Raw genomic sequence first — 24,980 nt, 5'->3', positions numbered from 1 at the left:
GGTGATCAAAAAAAGAAAGAAAGAAATTATAGCTTAATTCTTAATGTAAGATTTGGCTATTGCACAAATTCCTTAAAAATGAACAGAATAAATTCATTTTAAAGTACTGTCAAAACATAATAATCAAGATAATTAGTTAGGAATATTTTTCTTTTTTTCAGTCCTTCAAAATAAAATTTAAAAACACAGAACTTTAGAAATTTTAAATAGAAATGAATAAATAAATAGACTGTCTGAAAGATTTATTAAGGGATGAAAATTTTATGAAAGATTTATCTCTAAATTTCATCATGCTTTTATCATGTATTTTAGAATTATTATTAGAAAGTTTGAAGCCAATTTAACAGTTTATTTAACCCTGTCAATTAACTGCCAACCTTCAATTTTTGTCTCTGATCCCATTTGTTTTCACAGGTGGGGCTATCATCATGTGTTTCCCACCCTAGTCCTTTTCTTATGCTATATATAGTTACACATAGCAAACAATCATGGGAATTAAACCATCTTAAAGATTTATATGTTCAAAAATGTGTTATTGTACAACTCCCTGTTCATAAAGCCTTTCACTTTATATTTGTGAAAAATTTAACATTATTTATAAAATTAAATTCATAAAAAAAAATAATAGAAAAATTGACAAACATTTTACTACATATAAAATATGAAAGTACTGGTGATTTTTTTAAATGTTAATGAAATTTCATGTGTTTATTTGTTTTTATTTATTAATTTTATTCTCTTTATTATTATTTTCAATTAGTCAGAGAGAGGAAAATGTCTAACATTTGATTGGTGAAATCAGAAGGTGACTCTGCAATCTGATTGGCTGACTGGAAGAAGACATAAGAGGGACCCCCTGTCACAGTGGCTCAGTTTCCAGTCCACCTGTTAGAAGCAGGGTGACCCTTGACCTACAAATAGCAGAGTGTTACTGGGTAAGTTGATTGTTAGCATCTTAAGCTGAGACTTTATTCTGGTATTCAAAGCTGACATGCAACTTATGGTTTCCATTTGGTACATCATTGGTGTAAGGTTTCTTTTGCTGATTGAAAAATGAATGAAAATTATTAATTTTGTTGGTTAAGCTAATATATCAGTGTAGTACATGTAGTTATTTTTTTGGGGCTGAATTGTTGAAATATCATGTCAGAAGGAAATTACGTAAATTTTCCTTTTTTTTTTAGTATTTAGTTTTTAGTTATAATGTTAATAACTTTTAAGCCTTAGTGGGAAGGGTACATGTATCTTTTAATCAAGTTGGGAAGAAAATTGGTTAAAATCAAAGTTTTAGGTATGTTGAACAGCCATAGTATTAGAAGGGTATATGTTGATTAAGTTGGGAGGAAAATAAGTTAAAATCAAAGTTTTTAGTTATATTGATTAGCCATACAGAGAGCATGTCTTCACTTAGTCTGATCATGATGATATCAGCAGTCATCCTGCTTGTGGTACCTTTGCTTAATCTGACAACTATATATCTAATATAAAAAGTTATTACCGGGTATATCCAAAATACTAATATTAGTATATAGGTCCCTGGTTGATGTCCATATGTATACATATATAATGTAAAAACCAATTCATTACAAACCAGTTTAATTCATTTTCATTGGGAGCTGTGATCAAAATAAATTAAAATTTTGACTTTGATGTAAGAAAAAAAAAATTATATCTTAAAAACATGACTGTAGAGTGTAGACCACAGACAACAGACCACAGACCATGCTTAAAAAAACTTATAGTCGCTGACCAATAATTTTTAGGGTGGGTAGGTAAGGATTAAAAATTTAAAAAATTGTAGTTTTCAGGTTTTTGATATATATAACAAAAATAAGCTTACTAAGAATAAATATAAAGCTCCACAGGTTCTAAGCCACTGATTGATAAAAATGAAAATAGAAAATGAAACAGTTTTATATCCTGAAAGATTTAAAATTTAAATAAATATATGAATACAAATGAAAAAAGTGCATTTTTTAGTGGCCGGTTTAATTAGTATATGCAATTGCAAATGCATACAATTTTTTTCTTCATTATTTAAATTTTATTCCCAACACTAAGATGCATTGATTTTACCCATTAAATTATGACACAATTCCATAGTTTTGCTAGTTTAATAAATGAGAAATCAATTTAGTATTGTTGATATTTCTATTAGATTATCAATACAAAGGGGCAAAACTCTTTTGATTTATTACTTTGAGTGTGTATAGTGAGTCTATCAAAGGCGGATCCAGGGCCAGTGCAGCCCACTGACCACCTGCCTTCTACTTCCACCTGCTCTATGGTCCCAGGGTCAGGGGTTTCAGTGCTAGGACAGTAAAAATTATGCATTATTCTTTGAAAATCTTCTTCTCTGCACATGGGCATTAAATAAAGTAACAAAGTACATATATAGTATAGTTATGATGAGCAAAAGTGCCTCTTCCAAAATTGTGAATTTTATGGCCCCAGGGTCAGGGGTTCTGGTGTTAGGACAAAGCTCTATTGTTTATACAGTGAGAATACATGCATGAATATATTCTTTAAAAAACTTCTTCTCTGCTCCTGGGTAATAAAGTGGGTATTAAATAAAGGGGTAGGTTTACTAACTCCATAAAATGACCCTCTCATTATACCAATTAACTTAATACCAAGTCCTTACGTCCCATTTCAAATATCTTTAAAAAAAATTCCTTTGAGAGCCCAAGTTCTGATACTCAGGCTATGTGAAACTACAATGTTCTTTGAAGAAAATAAGTGAACATCTTCAACTATTGATTAAAAATTGTGAGCTAGCCCACCCCATGATCCAAAAAATTTTTCATGGATTAGAATCCTCTGAAACAGTTCTTTATAGTTAAACATTTTTAGATCAGAGGTTTGGGGTTATGCAAAATATTCAAAACGGCTTAAAATTTTAACCATGCATTTTTGAAGAAAGATTTTTAAATGAAAATGATGCAATTCATCATGCATAATACACAGACAAAAGAAAAAATTAAATCATTTTTGTTTAATATGAAGTCACCAAGGCTCCGAGTGAAATTTCACATATTAAACTTTATTTGAAATGTTACTGTGTTGCAGAGTTAACGCAAAGAATTCAAATTTCACTGTATTTTCGCAATCAAATTCGCAACTGAATCACTATCCATAATAATTACAAAAGAATAAATGCACATACTTATTTAAAAATCGCTAATTAGTTACACAAATGGTATGGTCGTACATATTGATAAAAGTAAAAACACGTTCTGAAAAGCAGATAAAATTCTGACTGATAGTCGTACTACTTAACATTTTGAAGGTAAATTCGCCGTGATTATTTATCAGTTTTCTTGATCTTAAGAGTTCATTGAACATGTTCAAAATTTTAAGCAATTTATTTATATCAATTAAAGTACGTCGGTACGATGTTATGACGTAAAGTGCTTAAATAATTCTAGAGCCGTGGCTCTATAGACAAGACATATTTATATATTTATTTTAAATAATACAATGAATTTTATCGCAACTACCAAATAACCCTTACATGAAAGTGTGAAAATAAATTATATGTCTTTGTTCCGTCATGCGTAAAGTCCGGCGAGGGTCTAGGAGATAATTCATTATGCAAGGTGAAGCCCTAGTGATTAAGTGCTAATTGAAAGAGATTTAATTGTTTGATTAAAGTTACAGTTAGAAAGAATTTATGTGTTTAGATTTTCTAATTATCACAGATCCTACTGTGTCGGAAATTTTTTACTGTGTTGCAAGCATAAAATTTGAATCGTTACTGTGTCGGAGAAAATTTTACTGTGTCGGGAGCAACACAGTAAAACAGCTCATGGAGAACCCTGAAGTCTGAAAAAAAATTAATGCTTTGAAATCTGCTGTTTAGTTTTAATCAATCATTTATGCTGAAATAAAATTTATGATAAAATTTCCATTTGAAATATGTGGCCCCAAGGTCAGTGGTTCCCGTGGGGAGGGATACACAACTGGTGATTTTAAAGTGGAAATGCAATTTTTCTCTTTGTTACTGGGTATCAAGTAACCAAAGTAAGCATGCTAAGTGAATAATTATGATAAGCAATGGTACCTCTTTCAAAATTGTGAATTTCACAACTTTAGTTTGGTTCAAATCACGCACCAAATTCAATTGCTGGAAAGTTAATGTAACATGATACTCAGGTGACCTATAAGGCCTGGGCGCCTCTTGTTTAAACTATAGCTATAGGATATTAAACAAAAAGATGAAGCATTTCACTTCCAAAATAATATTTTTATACCTTTAATGCAAACACATACCTGAATTAATTACCATTATGAAAAATAAAATTTTAAGAGCTAGACCAGTCAGCTGTTCTTCTCCTGACCGATTCATTTTGACAATGTTTAATGTCGAAAAAATGCATCTAAAATATAACTGACTTTCAACTAGAATCAATGATATAAGGTTCCGTGATCACTTTCAGTTAAGTTTCAATTCTATCTGGAATCTGCATTAATTCTTTCTGTGAAATTGATCAATTGATCAATTTTAGCGACATGCTATGATTTCACATGAAAGAAGAACCATGCATTTCTTTGCAAGAATCAGTGTTTTCCCTTTATTTCAAAGTAAAGGGTTAGAGAGCAGTTGTAACAGGCTAGGGATTGAGGTTTATGAACAAAATCTTTGTGGATCTTGTAAAAAAAAATTATTTCAAAGTGGCAGATTTGTCAATTGAAGCGGTCAATTTGGCAGGTTCTTAGGGAAAACACTGAGAAGAGGTTTGATTTCTTTTTATATAGGTTAAAAAAATTTTAACATTCATTACAATCTGTTTGTAAATCTATTACGACTGAGAATTCCGTCTTGAATCAGAGCTTCAGATAATTTTTTACCCCAAATTGTATTTACACACTGATCTTCAAATCAATTAATGCAGATTTTGATTTTTGGCAAAATGATTGAAGAGTATTTTGTTTATATATAAATGTTTTGACCTTGATTTTAAGCTTGTAATAGAAATATAAGTATTTTTTTCAAGAGGGAGAAAGCTGCAAAAGTCAGTTTCTGCATTTATTTAAATATATTTTGAAAATACCAACAAGACTTTTTGCTAAAATTGGAAAGCATTTTTTTTTGATGAGGAAGATTATACAGTAGGTCAAGGTACCACAGAGTCAGAGACACAAAACTTTTCCTCTATTTAAAATGATATGGTACCAAGAGTAAACTGAGAGAAATAAGAATCTTCGTTATTATGGCCAGTTTAGAGAAATGAAAAATTGGCTATGAACACAATAAAAAAGTTATGCTTAGTGCATAGTCCAGAGCTGCGATCATTCTGAAATGACAAATAGTAAGGTGGGATCAAGGAACCGCTTAGGGCCCCTGCCGCTGAATATGTTTTGTAAATGGACAATTCAGAGCTCCAGATAAGGTGCGTGTTTGCAGATCGAAATACGTATTGAGTTTTACAAAATATGCATTGAAAATTCAAATAGAGCATACAAATACGCATTAGCAATTGTAGATGAGCATTACACCACGAAAGTACTTGATGTAATATAATACAATGCGTATTTTGTAAAATAAAATCGAAAAAAATTTCCAGATTTACAGTATGTTTTGCAAAGAGACACATTATCTGGAGCTCTGTTGAATTTAAAAATAATTATATAAAAACAACCTTAAAATTTACAGTGGAATACATTTTTCAACATAATATAACATGTTCAATGGAAGCTATAACTGCATATATATATATATATATTTGTAGGTTAATATTTACAAAACTATGTGTGTATGTTTTAAAAACCTTAGAGTGAAGTCAATCTTAAAATAATCTAGAGGTACTGTGAGCAATGAGATTTAGATTAAAATCAATTTCCCCCGCCTTCTATATGAATATAATGTACAGTATTTTTAACATGTTTTTTTAAAATTTTTAAAATATATGATTGTTTGGGTAAAGTAAAATAGGAGGTGCACAATGGCAATTTATGTAATAAAGATTCTGTGAAAGTTTCATTAAATTTCCTTCACTGGTATGAGAGGAGTTGCGGATTTCCCTCGGGTACCCCATAACTGTATAATTTATATACTTGTAGGTTAATATTTACAAACTATGTGTGTATGTTTTAAAAACATATTAGAGTGAAGTCAATCTTAAAATAAATTATAGTTAAACAAGGTATGACTACAGTGAATTTGTAAGGGTCTAAGGGACATAGAAAATTCTTAATGGCTATGTTTTTGTAGAGTGACTGAAAAGCTTAGGTTATTATTTTGTTATTTCAGAATTCGATTGAAAACCTTTGAGTTAAGAAAATACAGACAAAAGGTCTCACAGATTATCTGGGTAAGTCAATTTTAGATTTTGCAATATTATTTAGTTTATTAAGTATTATACATGAGGAGATTAATTAGCATATATAAGAGGAGCTACTTTACAGTAAAACACACTTATATTCAAAATTGCAAGAAGCAAGCATTTTTGCTTTGATATAAACAAATCTATTATTGTCACCTGCAAAAAGAGGGGACATTAAATCTCATTCGTCTGTCCATCAGTCTGTCCGGCTGTCACAAAAACTTTAACCTTGTCCATAACTTTTGATTTAGTGGAGCTATGACTTTCATATTTCATATGTGTATTTCTTGTGACAAGACCTTTCTATGGATACCACCAAATTTGACCTTTTGACCTTGACCTTGGAGTTTGACCCACTTTTACACAAAAATTCCAAACTTTCACTTTGGCCATAACTTTTATATTGTAGGTACTAGGACTTTCATATTTCACATATGTATTCTGTGTACTGTAAATCACTTTTTATTTGCGAGAACTTTAATTTCACGTTATTACGCGAGACAGAATGCTCGCGAAAATTTGATACTCCCGTATGATAGTATTTCTTAAGATTATATAGAGCAATAACCACAATTCGTGAAAATTTTGTCTTGCTTATCAAGAGTCAATGATTATCTCACGAAAATAAGGTGTCGCGAAAATTAAGTGATCTACAGTAGCAAGACCTTTTATTAGATACCAACAACTTTGACCTTTTGACCTTGGAGTTTGACCTACTTTAACACAAAAATGCCAAACTTTTACTTTGACCATATCTTTTGAAAGGTAGGTACTAGGACTTTCATATTTCACATATGTATTCTTCTGTACTTATGAAAAAAACTTTCTTATAAATTTTAAAAGGTAAGGACTAGGGCTTTCATACTTCACATATGCAATCCTTGTGAAAAGACCTTTCATTGGATACCAAAAACTTTGACTTTTTGACCTTGGATTTTTAGCTACTTTTTAAGAACTTTAAACTTGGTTACAATTTTTAAATGGTAGATACTAGGACTTTCATATTTCACATATGTATTCTTTGTGGCAAGACCTTTCATTTAATACCAACAACCTTGACCTTTTGACCTTGACCTCGGAGATTTACATATTTGAAAAAAAACTTTAACATTGACATAACTTTTGAATGGTAATGGCTAGGGCTTTTATACTTCGCATATGTAATCCTTGTGAGAAGACCTTTCATTTGATACCAAGAACTTTTACCCTTTGACCTTGACTTTGGAGTTGACCTACTTTTACATAACTTTTTAGCTCACCTGAGCTGAAAGCTCAAGTGAGCTTTTCTGATCACCCGGTTTGGTCCGTTCATTTGGCCTTGTCCGTTGTAAACTTTTCACATTTTCAACTTCTTCTCAAGAACCACTGGGCCAATTTTAACCAAACTTGGTACAAAGCATCCTTGGGTGAAGGGGAATTTAAATTGTTAAAATCAAGGGCCAAGACCCCTTCCAAGGGGAGATATACGAAAATAGGGTGGGGTCATTAAAAAATCTTCTTCTCAAGAACCACTGGGCCAGAAAAGCTGAAATTTATGTGGAAGCATCCTGGGGTAGTGTATTTTTTAAAATCATGACCCCAGGGGGTAGGGCGGGGCCACAATAGTCCAAGTTTTACATAGAAATATATAGAACAAATCTTTAAAAATCTTCTTCTCAAGAACCACTGGGCCAGGAAAGCTGAAACTTATGTGGAAGCATCCTTGGGTAGTGTAGATATTAAATTGTTAAAATCATGACCCCCGGGGGTAGGACGGGGCCACAATGGAGAATCCAAGTTTTACATAGAAATATATAGAACAAATACTTAAAAATCTTCTTCTCAAGAACTACTGGGCCAGGAAAGCTGAAACTTAAATGGAAGCATCCTTGGGTAGTGCAGATATTAAATTGTTAAAATCATGACCCCCGGGGGCAGGGCGGGGCCACAATAGGAAATCCAAATTTCACATAGAAATATATAGAACAAATCTTTAAAAATCTTCTTCTCAAGAACTACTGGGCCAGGAAAGCTGAAACTTTTATGGAAGCATCCTTGGGTAGTGTAGATATTAAATTGTTAAAATCAAGAACCCCGGGGGTAGGGCGGGGCCACAATAGGGAATCCAAGTTTAACCTAGAAATATATAGAACAAATCTTTAAAAATCTTCTTCTCAAGAACCACTTGGCCAGGAAAGCTGAAACTTATGTGGGAGCATCCTTGGGTAGTGTAGATATTAAATTATTAAAATCATGACCCCCGGGGGTAGGGCGGGGCCACAATAGGGAATCCAAATTTTACATAGAAATATATAGAACAAATCTTTTAAAAATCTTCTTCTCAAGAACCACTGGGCCAGGAAAGCTGAAACTATATATAGTGTAGATATTAAATTGTTAAAATCATGACCCCCGGGGGTAGGGCGGGGCCACAATAGGGAATCCAAGTTTTACATAGAAATATATAGAACAAATCTTTAAAAATCTTCTTCTCAAGAACCACTGGGCCAGGAAAGCTGAAACTTATGTGGAAGCATCCTTGGGTAGTGTAGATATTAAATTGTTAAAATCATGACCCCCGAGATTAGGGCGGGGCCACAATAGGGAATCCAAGTTTTACATAGAAATATATAGAACAAATCTTTTAAAATCTTCTTTTCAAGAACCACTAGGCCAGGAAAGCTGAAACTTATGTGGAAGCATCCTTGGGTAGTGTAGATTTTAAATTGTTAAAATCATGACCCTCGGGCGTAGGGCGGGGCCACAATGGGGAATCCAAGTTTTACATAGAAATATATATAGAACAAATCTTTTAAAAAGATCTGCATCACCCAAGTTACTCAGGTGAGCGATGTGGCCCATGGGCCTCTTGTTATCTTGGTCATAACAGTTAGGGTTTTCTTCCTTTACATATTATTACTTGTGATTTAACACTACACATTTGACATGTGCATTACATGAACCTCATGTGACAAGTGAAATCCGAGCATGCTATGATTTCTTACCCCTTTTGGCCTTCATGATTGACCTTATTTTAAAATGAAATCAACTTCAATAATAATTTCTAAACAAGCAAATTCAAAGAATTGTGGTCCCCGCTTTCGGTGTCTTTTGGGGAGAGCTGTCATTTTTTTTTGACATTCTGTGTCTAATATGAACACCCTATCATAGTCATCTATTTAGAAATTATCAGTGAACTCCAAGGTCCAGGTCAAAGGGTTAAAGATCCTGGTATCCAATGAAAATTCTTCTGAAAAGGATTACATATGTGAAGTATGAAAGCCCTAGCCCTTACCATTCAAAAGTTATGGTCAAGGTTAAAATTTTCTCATAAGTACAAAAAATCTCCAAGGTGAAGGTCAAAAGGTCAAGGTTGTTGGTATCAAATGAAAGGTCTGGCCACAAAGAAAATATATATGAAATATGAAAGTCCTGGTATCTTTAACTGTTCAAAAGTTATGGCCAAGGTCAAAGTTTTTGAAATGTAGGTCAAACTCCAAGGCCAACATCCAAGGTGCAAAGTTCTTGGTATTTAATGAAAGGTCTTCTCAAAAGAATTATATTTATAAAGTATGAAAGCCCTTCAGCCCTTATCTTTCAAAAGTTATGGTCAAGGTTAAAGTTTTTTCATAAGTACGGAAATCAAAAGTTAATATGGACAAGGTTAAAGTTTGATGGACGGACAGACTGACGGACAGCTAGATAGGTGGACAGATGAATGAGATTTAATCTTCCCTCGCTTTTGTGAAAGCAGGGGACAATAAATGACATATGATGGGGTGTTCATATTAGACACCATATGTCATACAAAATAACATCTCACCCACAGAGATACCCAAAGCTGGGGACCACAATTCTTTGAATTTGTATGTATTGATCCATTTTTTAAAACTGAACAGGAATTTTGGTTTTGGTGTTAAGGCGGGGCTCCAATAATTATATAGTGAAAATACATGAATTTTTCGAAAACCTTTTCCTTTGCTCCTGGGTATCATATGCCAATGTTCTAAGTAGATAATGATGATGAAAGGTGGCACTTCAAAATGGTTAATTTCAGGGTACTTAGGGTGGGGTTAGAAAATAAATATGCTTTGAAATCAGCTTTTTTAGGTCACCTGAGTTAACTCAGGTGACCTATTGCTATCTGTTTTCATCCGCTGTCATCCGTTGTGTGTTAAAATTTAAACATTTCAGCTTCTTCTCTGGTACCACTGAACCAATTATAACCAATTTTGGTATATAGCATTTGTGGAAGAAGGGAAACAAAAATTGTGAATTTCATGGTCCCTGCCCCCCAGGGGCATTGGGGATCGGGGTGGGGCAAAAACCACTAAAATAAGTGCAATTTTTAAAAATCTTCTTTACTCCTGGACATCAAGCAGTAAAACTGTATATGGGCTGATTGTAATCACCATTGAGTCCTCTACCAAAATTTTGAAATTCATGGCCCCAGGGTCAAGGGGTTCTGGTGTTAGGGCGGGGCTCTATTGATTATATAGGGAAAATGCATTATTTCTTTAAAATCTTCTTCTCTGTTCCTGAGTATTAAATAAACTAATGAAGTACATAGTTATGATGAGCAAGAGTGTCTCTACAAAAATTGTGAATTCTATGGCCCCTGGGTCAGGGATTCTGGTGTCAGGACAGGGCTTTATTGATTGATTGTATATTGTTTAACATCCCTCTCAAGAATTTTTCACTCATATGGAGACGTCACCGTTTGCCAGTGAAGGGCTTCAAATTTAGACCTATAATTTGCACTCAGGGCCAGTGATCGAGGGTTCTTTATCGTGCCAGCCCCTACCGTGACACGGGACCTATGTTTTTAAGGTCATATCTGAAAGACCCGTGACTTCACTTCTGATGCCAAGTGCTTGGCAAAGGAACAGTCACTACCTATTTTTACGTCTTGGGTTAGACGCGGCACCGGGAAACAGAGGCTCTATAATTGATTATATAATGAAAATGCATTAAATCTTTGAAAATCTTCTTCTCTGTTTCTGGGTATTAAATAAACTAATTAAGTTCATAGTTACGATGAGCAAGAGTGCCTCTACCAGAATTGTGAATTTTATGGCCCCAGGGTCAGGGGTTATGGTGTTAAGGCAGGGCTCTATTTGATTATATAGGAAAAAATGCATTATTTCTTTGAAAATCTTCAAAGAAAGACTCTGTTTCTGAGTATTAAATAAACTAATTAAGTTTCTTAGTTATGATGAGCAAGAGTGTCTCTACAAAAATTGTAAATTTTATGGCCCCTGGGTCAGGGGTTCTGGTGTTAGGGCAGATGAACTATTTATATAGTTATGATGTACAAGGGCTTCTTCCAGATTTTTATGTTGAATGTTAAGGCCACTGGGTTTGGTATACCAAAGAAGGGGGGGGGGGGGGGCTCTACTTATATACTGAAAATGAATTGTTTGAAATCTGCTCCTTGGTATTAATCAATCATTATTGATAAGCAATTGTGCCTTTTCAAAAATTGTGCAATGTGTAGACCTAGGGTCAGGGGTTCATGTGTTGTAGGGACACTCCTGATTATTGCTGAATATTACTAATTAGTTGACATGCATTTTTAGCTCACCTGAGCCGAAGGCTTTTCTGATCACATTTTGTCCGTCATCCGCCGTCTGTCTGTCTGTCCGTCTGTAAACTTTTCACATTTTCGACTTCTTCTCAAGAACCACTGGGCCAATTTTGACCAAACTTGGTACAAAACATCCTTGGGTGAAGGGAAATTTAAATTGTTAAAATGAAGGGACATATCCCCTCGCAAGGGGAGATAATCAAGAAAAGGCAAAAATAGGGTTGGGTCATTAAAAAATCTTCTTCTCAAGAACCACTGGGCCAGTAAAGCTAACTCTTATGTGGAAGCATCTTGGGGTAGTGTAAATTCTAAATTGTTCAAATCATGACCCCCCGGGGAAGGGCGGGGCCACAATGGGGATTCAAAGTTTTATGTAGAAATATATAGGAAATATCTTTGAAAATCTTCTTCTCAAGAACCACTGGGCCAGAAAAGCTGAAACTAATGTGGAAGCATCCTGGTAAAGTGTAGATTCTAAATTGTTCACATCATGACCCCTGGGGGAAGGGCCGGGCCACAATGGGGAATCAAAGTTTTATATAGAAATATACGGGAAAAATCTTTGAAAATCTTCTTCTCAAGAACCACTGGGCCAGAAAAAGTGAAACTTATGTGGAAGCATCCTGGGGTAGTGTAAATTCTAAATTGTAGGAATCATGACCCCCGGGGGAAGGGCGGGGTCATTATAGGGAATCAAAGTTTTACATAGAAATATATAAGAAAAATCTTTGAAAATCAAAGCCAAAAAAGCTGAAACATGTGTGCCCATGGAAGGATCATGGGGTAGTGTAGATTTCAAAATGTCTAAATTATGATCAGTGGGATATGGTGGGGATGCATTATGTATAACAAGGAGGAAATCTGGTAAAGAACAGAATGGTCAAAGCTTCTCAGGTGAGCGATGTGGCCCATGGGCCTCTTGTTGTACCCCTACCCTACTTATGGGTATTAAGTAAACAAACTTAACAATTGCTAAGTGTATAGTTATGATTAGCAATGGTGCCTCTTTCAAAATTGTGAATGCCATAGCATATCTAGCTTAAAACATGAACCAAATTCAATCATTTGAAAATTGTTGCATGATGCTCAGGTGACCTATAAGACCAGAGATTTGAGATAAATCAACCATTTATGATTCGAAATTAAAGTGAAATAAAATTTATATTTTTTTATAAAGTGGAAATGAATTTTCTCTTTGTTACTCTGATCTTAACCTCTGAGACTGGGTATTGAGTCACCAAAGTAAGCAATATAGTGCCTCTTTCAAAAATTTTAATTTCATGGCCTTTGATTTAAAACACAAACCAATTCAATTATTGGAAAGTAAAAATTGTGACCTATAATGATTGTGAACCTCTTTGAGTGCGATCTATATATTAGAGTTTTTGAACTTGTAAATATATTAGTTACTGCGAGCACTTTATTTTGCTTTGAATTTGGAGAGAATAATTTCTCAGTATTAATGGTCGCAGATTGATTCCAAACTGACAAACAAAAGTTGACGCAAAAATATTTTGTTAATTTGCAGCATCAGAATTTCAAATGATTATACAAATATTTAATTTATAATAATTAATAATAATTTATCTGCAATAATGATGAAGTAAAAAGTGTCCAGCTTAGAAGACTTTATATTTTTTTCTGCTGATCAAAGTGTTCAAATAATGAGCACTGGGGTCAGGATCAAGGGTCCAAGATGGGTGCATGATCAAAGCATCCGGATATCTGGCGTCTGGATATCTGAAGGTCCACTGTATATGGAAGTATACTCAAATCGTGTAGATTATAGTTTGTTTTAATCATGTACTAGAGGAAAAGGAGGGAGCACAAACAGTCTAAGTATATTATACATATACCACATGGCTTCGAGGGTGACATACCAGAATATTTGCCCCGAGGTGACAGGAAAGCCCTGGAGTGTTATGTCACCTGATGCCGAAGGCAGAGGGTGACATAACTCTCCAGGGCTTTCCTGTCACCGAGGGGCAAATACACATAGTCGCCCGAGAAGCCATGTGGTATATGTTATATGACATTTTTAAAATTAAAAGAAAATTTAAAATCATTCAAAATCGTTAAAATGTACACAAATAATCCAAAAATGCATTCTTGACGTTAAGAAATACGCTGTGTTGTTTACTTTAGCTTAGCAACCGACGTCATAAAATCTCGAACCCGAACTAAAATGCGTAACGTAAATACATGTGAACGTGATCGAAATAGTGACATAACTGTTTCCGGCAAGGGTTGACATAACTGTTTCCGGCGAGGGTTGACATAACCGTTTCCGGTGGGACATAACTGTTTCCGGTGTGACTCGGCATTTTTCAGGGTTTATAGTGAAACTTATTACATTTGTGATATAACAGGAAAACTTATTCAAAAATGTTATATTATAATTTAGTGCCTTTTAAGGACATGTAGATGATATAAGTTCCTCAATAATTTATAATTCTTAAAGATTTTTCATAGAAGTACATGGATTAATTGCTACTTAAATGCATGTACCTATATAATAGATAATATATAACATTTTTAAAGAAGTTTTCCCATTATATCACAAATACATGTATAATATTTTTATCCATTTTGCCTTAAAAAAACTGTCAAATCACGCCGGATATAGTTATATTTCACCAGAAACAGTCATATTGCCCTCCCGAACACAGTTATGTTCCCTTCCTTGCTATTATTCTGCATATTATATATGTCAGGTTCAAAATTCACAGAGGCAGTTGCTAAGCAAACGTACGTAACCAGTAAACAGAATTTATTTGAATTCAGAGGAATTAGATAATTTAATTTAGGAGAAAATTCCTTAAATACAGCAAAGGTTACCTGAAAAGTACTGCAAACTTTGCCGAAAAGTTGTATAATAGCTAAAAATTCCCACTTTGCTTAAATTCTGTTTTAAATAAAAATAATGTTATGCAGATCAGCTAGGATAAGCTCCCAGCACTTTTCAAAATATACACTGTATAAGCAATAAATTTTCCATATTTCAGCTCAAACAAAATAGCTAGACTATATGCCCTTGCACTTTTGATGTAAATCACTAATACGCGTGTTGCACTAGCGATATTCTCTGTACATTCCTTGTCCCTGTGCATTTTCAATGCTACTAGATAAATTCATATTCTATACAAATTGTATTTAATAAATTATTTTGTTTTAGTTTGAATGATTATTTTAAAAAATAGTGATGATATCATATTTATTTAAGCACATTGTAATTATTAAACCAGTGAATCTAGTCTGGATCACCTGTACTGCGTCATTTCAAGGCTGATGACATCATATTTGACAAGTCTTTCTTCTATTAATGACCTGTATTTCTATCAAAGATTGCAATTTGAACTTGGACCTCCCTTAACATAGCTGAGCTGAAAGCTCAAGCTAGTTTTCTGACCACAGTTTGTCTGTAGTCCATCTGTCTGTAAACATTTTACTTTTTTGACTAATCTTCTCTGGAACCACTCAGGGGTCAATTCAATCAAACTTGCCACAAAGCATTCAATCGATCTTTGACTGCATTGTAATGTGAAGATTATACTGTGCATATTATACTTGTAATCATTGCATTTGATGTATATATTGCCTTTTAATTAAACAGAGATGAATAAATTTTAAATATGCATTGTTATGACTTCAATTCAAATTTCAAACACTTAATTTCCATTCAATTTATAGTTATAGGAAATAGAGAGAAAATTAAATCTCATAAGCAATAAAAGATGGTAAAGATAGCAAAAAATAATCAAATTATTTGCAGTTTCTGTACATTTTCATAGAGGTTGCACATACTGAAATGAAATTTGGTATACAGATTTATAAATCATCTAGGTCAAGTTCTCTTTTGGGTACTAGCAATCAATTTTTGACAGAGTTATGTCCCTTGGAATTAAAAAAGGTGGAGCAAACTATAAAAAACAATTCATGGTTCTATCAGTATATGTACTAGTAAATATTTCACAAGCATCATTTGTTGTTCCACGCTGAAAGTGGGGGTATTAATTTTGGTCTGTCTGGCTGTCCATCTGTCTGTAGTTCTGTCTGGCTGTAACACACTAAAACATTTTAGATGTTTCTACACAATATCTACGAGCTTTTGCAAGAAATTTTTCACAATAAGACCCTATGGCCCGTGACCTAAGGAAGATCCCTATTGATTTTGAGGTCAAAGGTCAGGGTCATTAATTTCAAAATTCTGTCTTTTTTTCGCATAATATCTCAAAAAACCTTTAAGCTTTTATATATAATGATACTTTATATCACAATTCTAAATGTCCCTCGCTTAAAGAAGAACTCTTTTTAATTTTTGAACAAAAGGTAATAGGTCAGGATCATAAATTCATACATTTTATGCATGTGCGTCATCGGTCCATCTGTCTGTAAACAAGTTTTCAAAATGCTACTCCTCATACAGTTTTGATCTGATTTCAATATAACTTGGCACACAAGTAGTATACACTAAGATACATAATTTAGAGCATCAGTTTTTTGTCCCCCGCTTGAAAAGTGGGGGATATTAATTTGGGTTTGTCCGTCCGTCCGTCCGTCTGTCCGTCCGTCCGTCCGTCCGTCTTTCTGTCTGTCTGTAACGCTTTCGTTTCCACACGATATCTCGAGAACCCTTTGAGCTTTTGCAATGAAATTTAGCATAGCAACTCCCTATGGACTAAAGAAGACCCCTATTGATTTTGAGGTCAAAAGGTCAAAGGTCAAGGTCATAAATAAGCAAATTCTGTCTGTTAAAACACTTTCGTTTCCACACGATATCTCGAGAACCATTTGAGCTATTGCAATGAAATTTTATATAACAACTCCCTGTGGCCTAATGAAGACCCCTATTGATTTTGAGGTCAAAAGGTCAAAGTTCAAGGTCGTAAATTTATACATTCTGTCTGTATGTAATACTATCATTTCCGGGCGATATTTCAAGAAGATTTTGAGCTTATGCAATGTAATTTTATACCAAAACTCCCTAAGACGTCTCTCGCCCCTCTCAAAGTACCCCGCCCCGTTTGTTTTATTAGTATTTATAGTATTACGTGTCGCTATTTTTAGCGCAGGTGCATGAGGAGAGTTATTGCGTATAAAACAGGTTCTCGGCGGACTTTATGTTCTTATTACATCTATTAGAACTGTTTAATAAAGGCTAAATAAATCAAACACCATGGATTGTGTAAAATTTTGAGAATACCGAACATGAAAACATGAATATATACATGTATGTGACTTCAATTCCGCATATACTTCACTGAACGTAAAGCGATTCCGTGGTCTAGTGGTTATGTCTCTCGCTTCAAATGTGAGAGGTCCCGGGATCGAATCTCGGTCGATCCTTTCTTTTTTTTCTTTTTTTTTTAAATACTTTTTTTTTTTACTAAATGATAGTATTCAGCATGTGAAATGAAAAATTTATGAGGTTATAAAATCATCATTACAGTGTGATAAACATTCCATATAAAAAAATCTTCTATACACATAATAAAGAATAAGCAATCAAATCTTTGTATGCATATTGACATACATGTATTTTATTTGCTTCAGTATACACGTATACATTTAATAATTCTACAAATTCAGTCAGGGGGAGCCGACTTTTTCCCTAAGCGGGGGACACGAATTCTTTGAATTAGCTTGTTTATTTTGATGAATGGTGTTGTCTTGGTTATTAAAAATAGAAATTTCTGTCAAATTCCTTTAAAATGCTACCCCTTCTACAGTTTTGGTCTGATTTCAAAATAATTTGGCACACATTCAAGTAGACTATGCTAATATACGTACAATATGCAATTCTATTTATTACTGCCTATTGCAAAGTTTCAAATCCAGGTGCAACTTTTCCTTTGTTATATGTACAGACATGTAGAGCTACAGTCTCATTAATTTAACCCCTGTCCCTCTGTCCCCCACTGCCCCTCTGCCTGTCCCTTTGTTCCGCTTTATTTCTGTCTTAATTTTTGACACTATTGGTATTTTGTAAAGTTTTGACAATGGAGAACATGACGTAAACATGTATTGGATATGTATGTGACCTATTGTTGTCCCAGTAGCTGAAAGTGTGAAAGTAAATTCGATTTGTCTGTCCATCCGTCAGTAGTTCTGTCTGTGCATAACTCTTTCATTTCCGTGCGATATCTGAACAAGCCTTTGAGCTTTAGCAATGAAATTTTACAGATTTACTCTCCATGGCCTATAAAAAAAGAATCCTTTGTAATTTTTATGTCAAAGTTCAAGATCGTAAATTTATACATTCTACTGTGTGTAACACTTTTGTTTCCACTGGAAATCTCAAGAAGCTTTTGGAATGAAATTTCATACCATAACTCCCTCTCAAAGTGTGCTGCCCCGTTTTAAAAAATAATTATTTATTGTATTAAGGAGAGTTATTATGTATAATACAGGTTGTTCACCGTTGTTGGCAGACTTTATACTGTAAATCACAAAATTTTCGCCACACCTTATTTTCGCAAGATAGTCATTGACTCTTGATAAGTGAGACAAAATTTTCACAAATAGTGGTTCCTGCTTTATTATGGCGTCGGGCTTGCCCGATCATCATCTAGGGATCAGTCAGGTTTAGGCGACTGCACGTATCAGTGGATGCATCCGCAATAGAAAATAGCAACAGCTGTAAACCAATTTCTTTTAAAACGTTCACAATGAATAATAGCTTGAAAATAAAATAAAATCAATTGTATCTTCAATTAATGCTACTACAAAACAACAATATTATGTTTAATTTTTACGCAAGAAAAACATTAGCTTAATATGTGAGAGGTCCCTGGAGAATCCTGTTCAATCCTTTTCTTTTTGGATTTACTAAATGAAAGTATTCAGCATGTGAAATGAAAAAGTTATGACATCTGTTTGTACAAACTCATAAAATCATCATTACACTGTGATAATTATTCTAATATAAAAATGAATCTTCTTTACACATAATAAAGAATAAGCAATCAAATCTTTAAATCCATGTAGGCATTTTTTCATTTGACATGTATAGATTTAATAATTCATAAATCTGCAAATTCGGGGTAGAAGTTTGATTCTTACTATGCATGCAATAAGCCCACGGTTTGAATCCCTGTTGAGGTTTTAAAAAAGAAAACAATTTTTATCAATTACTATGAATAATAGAAAATTTAGCAACTTCAATGTGGAAGTTGTGACAAATGACATGTACAATTTTCCTCTTCGTAATTTTTAATGTTTATTAAGCGCCCTTTAAAACTGGTGTGCTTAAAGTTTATAGACGTAAGAGCTGTTTGTGATAACTTTGCAATATTGCAAAGTTAATTAACACAAACAAACAAAGTGCAAAAAAAAAGGACACATTAATTTAAAACGCACATTTGAAGTAATTTAACAGGGTTAATTTTTTTTATCAAATTGTGTCAAAAACGATGCACATTTTGGTTTTCCTAGAGTATTGAACATGCATCCATATACATGTACATAGTTCCTACTGTGTATTCTAACGCGCAGTGACAAGGTTTCGGGTGTGTTATAGAGATATTTGAACTTAGTGGATTTCTAATGGATTTTATAAAGAAAATTACACGGAATGTAAATATAAACCAATATATGCCTTTTATTGTCTTGTTATAGCATATGGGCATAATTTTAGAGAATTATTTTCTTTTATATATGTCGATCCTGCTCTCTAAGAAGAGTAAAGTTGACTTCACAGCAGGAATCTGTTTGGTTAACAATTTGAAATTTAATTTTTAGCTGGAAAAATTCAAATGTGAACTATGTACAATTAATATAAATCAAATCATCCTCTGGAAGTGGATCATTAAGAAACAGGATAAATACTAAACTAATAAATTGTTAAAAAGATAAGGGCTATTGATGTATCCAGCTAGACTTTAAAATATACTTATTAAGACCATCAAGGGGTATACTGTATAAGTGGAAATTTTAGCGAGACGCAAATTTCTACCTAAAATCTGGTATTTTTTTTTTTTAGCAAGAAGTAATTTTAGCAATTTTAAAATGCTAACTAAAGAAGCTTTATTACACATAATACGCAATTAATTTTTAGTGATATTCAATTTAAGCGATGTCAGCACCCTCGCTAATAATGCCAAAATTAAACCCTTGCTAAAAATTCTACTTTAGTACTTAGGCTGTTCTTAAAACATAGAGATAATTTTATCCTATTTAATATTCATGTACAGTATATATTTTACTGCTTGATCTTTTCTTGTTTTAACTTCATTTAAGATATACATGTAACATAATTATTGCATGTACATATGCAGGAACCATCAGTACCGGCTTTGAGATTAACATTAACTATTCTTAATCTTCACAATCGATATTCTCAATTCTAACTCATAATTATAAGCATTATTTTTATAAAAATTTCAAATTATTATAATATTACCACTCAGTTGTCTCTCATTGGATGTTCTATAGCTTTCCTTACTTTTAATGATGTTGTAATTACAGTAGAACTCGGTTATAACCAAGTCACTGGGGCCTATGAAATTACTTCGCTATATCCATAATTCATTAAATTTATATAGCTTGGGATTCAAAATAACTTCGCTATATCCATGAATTTACTATTTCTGTGTTCGTACTAAACGAGTTTTGCTGTATGATATAAAATTCAAAATTTTCAGAAAACAAAACACAAAAATACATTTCCTTGAGAGAGGGACATTAAAACTAGTGAAGTCATTTGCGAGAAAGTAGCAAAATGTGACTTTAATAAACTTTGCCTTAGCTGTTGATGCAATTTACAGAAAGAAAAGCTTTCCTTTTATTATGGGTACATATTTGGAGTTGCAAAGCATCAGAATTAGATTTTATCATAACAAATTAAAAATCGGTAGTAAAGATATAGGATAGTACATGTATTTTAAAAAATGATTTAAATTCTTTTTTTAATTTAAGAATAAGTTATATAGCAAAACTCGTGTAGTGTGAACACAGATATAGCGAATTCATGGATATAGCGAAGATATATTGGATCCCCATCAATATGAAGTAAACAAATTCCTTATACGGATATAACGAATATAGCAAAGTAATTTTTAAGGTCCCAGTGACTTTGTTATAAATAAGTTTTACTGTATAAAGCAATTGAGTAAGATTTCTTATTTTTTTCTACAGAATGGAGAGACATCATCACCACCACTCTCAGTCATCCAGTCATGAAGCCATGGAAATTGATCTGGACAACAGTGCAATCCAACCCATCCAGCCTGTCCACATCCGACTGCCCACCTATAGCCGCCAGTCTAGCCCTTCTCCACTGAGATTGTCCAGACGTAATGCAGAGGAACAATCACACTGTGGTACATCACCTCTGAGGTCCTTGAGGGATCGTGCTAGTAGGCCTTACCCTACAAGGAGGCAAGCTAAGAGATCCAACCCACCCCAACTAGAGATGCTGCATAGAAGTGCCCCACAACTCACCACTGTCCAATCAAAGACAAAGAAATCATCTAGTAGACCAGCACAAAAGACCTCCATTCAACAGCCACAGCTTCCATCACCATATGTTACCAGATCCAGTGTTCAGCATCCCTCTCCACTTGTGAACGTGCAAGAGAAATCAAGATATCTGACAAGGTCTCAGGGGAAGCAGAGAAGGGATGAGCATTGTATACTTCATGGAAAGCTTGTTCTCAGGAAGGAAAAGCCCAAGGCTCCAAACTACCAGTCCACTCCTAAGATACCAAGATCTCAGCTGGTCAACAAACTTGTTTCTCAAGCATCAGATGCAAAACCGAAGCAGAGTCTTTCCAAACTACTTACCCAATCCAAATGCAGAACTCCCACTAGAAGCAAAAGCTCCTCCAACACAGCTGATCTCTCCACTGGTGCTAAGAGAAGGATTACAACAGACAACTCTCCAGCCAAGCACAAAAAAGGGAAATCAAATGCAACCAAAACTAAGCATGGACCAAAGGATGCAGACAGCAAGAAGACGAAGTCAGGTGGACTTATGAGGAGGATGAGAAGTTTAGCTTCCAGCATCCAGCAGAGGTTCTCTAAGAAAAGAAAGCGAGGTCAGCAGGATTTGGACACAGCAGACTCTTCAACTTGTGATGTTCCACTTGAAGTTTATCCTGGGAAGAAAACAGTACGTTTTGCAGGAACAACTGAACCAATGGACACTTCATTGCCTGTTAGCTGTTTTGGGAGTTACAAAGTAGAAATAACAAAAAAGCCTGTCAAAACAGATGGAAAACAAACCAAAGCCTTTCCAAGGAAATCTGACCAGCCAGCTACAAAGAGCAGCTTCTCCAGGGCAAAGCTTTTGACATCAACACAACAGAAGTCCACGTCAGCTAAACCCACTACCTCCTGCTGTGAAACCAAAGAACACACAACAGTTGCCATTGTATCTGCTTCTGTAGAGAAGTCCTCTCAAACCAGCACAGCTGCTTTAGTATCCAGCAGACCTGTGTTTCCAGCTGCCAAAGTCAAGCCAACTCTACCTCAGTCATCAACGAAAACAAAATCTTCACCAGCACCAAAGACAGCACCAAAAGGAGTTATATCAGTGACCACCAACTTGAAGACCCCAAGCAAGACAGCAATGAAACGATCAATTACCTACAAGATACTGTCGCCTTCCCCAATGATTTCTCTTCCAATTGCTACTTCCAAGACATCAACAGAAGCACCAGGACCATCACCAAAAGTACCAACAGAAAGAAAGGGGAAGCCACTGTCAATTTCTTCACCACCATCTCAGAAGTCAACAACAACCCTGCCATCAATGTCTTCAGAAGAGTGTGCAAAGTTCACAGCAGACACATCGTGTTCAAAACAGATTACATCAACATCAGCTAGAGGAGCCATTTCTACACTACCTGAAAATCCAGTAGTATCTTCATCAGAACTCCAAGTCCAAGACATTTCTACCACAAAGCCACAATCAGCAGGAAATGTGACAGAAAAATCACCTGAGATGTCTTTGTCCACCTCAGCATCACTGTTGACTTCCTCTTTGGAGATGTTGCAACCAGTTCCAACTATAGCAAGTGCAAATACATGTATTTCATCACAAACAACATTAGCATCAAAGCCAATGCCTCCAGAGCTCCATGCCTTGAACCTTGTGCCTTCACAATCATTGGATTCAGCACCACCTGATCAAGTGGAATCTTTGAACATTAGTCCATGCCATCACCCAAACACACTAGATGCTTCAGTGCCTGTGTCTCATTCTGCCTCGTCATCAGATAATCACCAAGCAAAGTCACATCTTCATGAAACTGATTCACCAGGAAAACATCTAGCAAGGAATCCAGTAAATCAGTACCAGATTGTAGACCAATCAACCAAATACCAGGCTATCAAGGAGATAGGAGCTGGCATGAGTGTGACAGGTCTGCCACAGATAACCACTCAGCTCCCTGTTTTTTCATCAGCACCAGCCATGTTTACTTCTCAGCAGATGACAGTGAGAAATGGGCAGAATGTTGATCCAGTCTTCAGGGGCCTGTTTACTCAAGCAGCGTCAACTTCAGTATTACATCCTGTATCCTCCTCTTTACCCTCAATGGTTGCATCTTGTCACACGAACAACTTCATGGCTGGGACACACACCAATGGAATCATGCCTTCAGCTTTATCACAGAGGATGACGTACACAACTCCAGCTCAAAATGTGCCGTCTATCATGCCTGAACCACCACTCAACAAACCATCATGTCTCTATGAGGGTGCAGAGTTCGCTAGGCTTAATCCATCCATGACTATTCAGGAACTGACCAAGCCACTGTCCGTCATGATCCCAGACTACAATCCCACGTATGGAATGAACAACTACTACTCCTCAATCTACAAACACTATGGTACCTTCCACAGTAGCTACATCCAATATGGAACTGCTAACCCAGTGATGACACAAACAGCACTGCCGAGGTTTCATCAAGATCAGCCAAATATTTCAACATGGTATTCCAATCTACAGGCATGTCCAGAGGACTTGTTAATGCAAAGAAAGGTTCCCAAGGAAAGGGCTTTTGGATCTCCAGATCTTATGTGCCACGAAACCTTTGATGACACCAATGAAGTATGCCAGACCTCAAGAAAAGAGTTGATGACACAGACTGCTTTATCTATACCAAGTGAGACCAGTCTTCCTGTGTTGTCATTGGTGGACCTTGTTGATGGCGGTATACCAATGTCCACCTGTTCCAACAAAGACTCTTCTCAGGAAACCAGTGGTATCGTTAAAGAATGGGGTGCCTCCTGCCAGGTTGATTCATCCAAGGATCAGACTTTGTCACCTTCGTGTAGTCAACCTTCAGTCTCACTATTCCAGTGGAACCCAGTTCAGCATGGAACCAAGACAAAATTGGTGATTCCCAGTATTAGCAGCAACCAAACTGAGACCAGCCTTAACACAGACATGTGCTCAATAGAGGAATTAATACAAGTGCCAAAGTCAAAGAAAAGACTCTTCCCTGATGATGCTACTTGGCCGGAAGGGAAAAGGCAGCGGACGTCACCCAAAAAGCTTCCACAATCATCTCCTGTAAAAAGGGCCCCTAGTCCTCAGCCGGCCTGGACAGAGAATTGTTCTGATTGTATCCGAGTAGAGAGAATCCTAGGGGACAGACCATACACTCTTCTGAACAATGTCAATGGTCCAGTGTTTTCCAGCAAATCCACCAAAGAAATCATCCATGAGTACTTTGATTCTCGAACCTTCTATCGGTCCAGAGGAAAGCCACACTTAGTCACACGAGATCTTGTATGGCGTCTCTTCAGTGTTTTGGAACTGTACGGAAACCGCTTCAGCACTCTGGATTCTTCTACCACTGACGCCATTCATCTGAGTGTTCTGGACAAAACCCAGTGTAGTGAACAGATGTGGAGAAGAAAATGCATCTCTTTTGTCAACCGCTCCATCCAGCAATTCTTCCGTGTTCACTTTCGCAGGTTTGAGCCCTATCTCAAACACCGGTGTGATCCTAGTTTGTGCTAAAAACCAGAAGTGACAGTGTTTGAGTCAGTGCAGGATTCATGAGGGAACTGATTCTTTATTCATATTGTGTTCATCAAATTGTTTGATTGTATTAAATTCAATCTTGGTGTCAATT

General features: G+C 35.1%; 1 protein-coding gene across 1 annotated transcript; it reads left to right on the top strand.

Moving 5' to 3' along the window:
* The first annotated feature begins 773 nt into the window (after window positions 1–773).
* On the top strand, window positions 774–24,892 carry LOC134257185 (uncharacterized). The gene is made up of 3 exons (XM_062739827.1): window positions 774–935; window positions 6,254–6,314; window positions 21,028–24,892. Exon 3 carries the CDS (start codon window positions 21,029–21,031, stop codon window positions 24,863–24,865), a length of 3,837 nt encoding a protein of 1,278 aa, XP_062595811.1. The 5' UTR covers window positions 774–935; window positions 6,254–6,314; window position 21,028; the 3' UTR covers window positions 24,866–24,892.
* Window positions 24,893–24,980: the final 88 nt, after the last annotated feature.

This window comes from Saccostrea cucullata, unplaced genomic scaffold (assembly GCF_032062105.1).
Source record: "Saccostrea cucullata isolate Sc308-1 unplaced genomic scaffold, CSIRO_AGI_Scuc_v1 ctg1002, whole genome shotgun sequence".
In the NCBI taxonomy this organism is placed as follows: Eukaryota; Metazoa; Mollusca; class Bivalvia; order Ostreida; family Ostreidae; genus Saccostrea; species Saccostrea cuccullata.
This window is presented reverse-complemented; position numbering and strand designations above follow the sequence as displayed.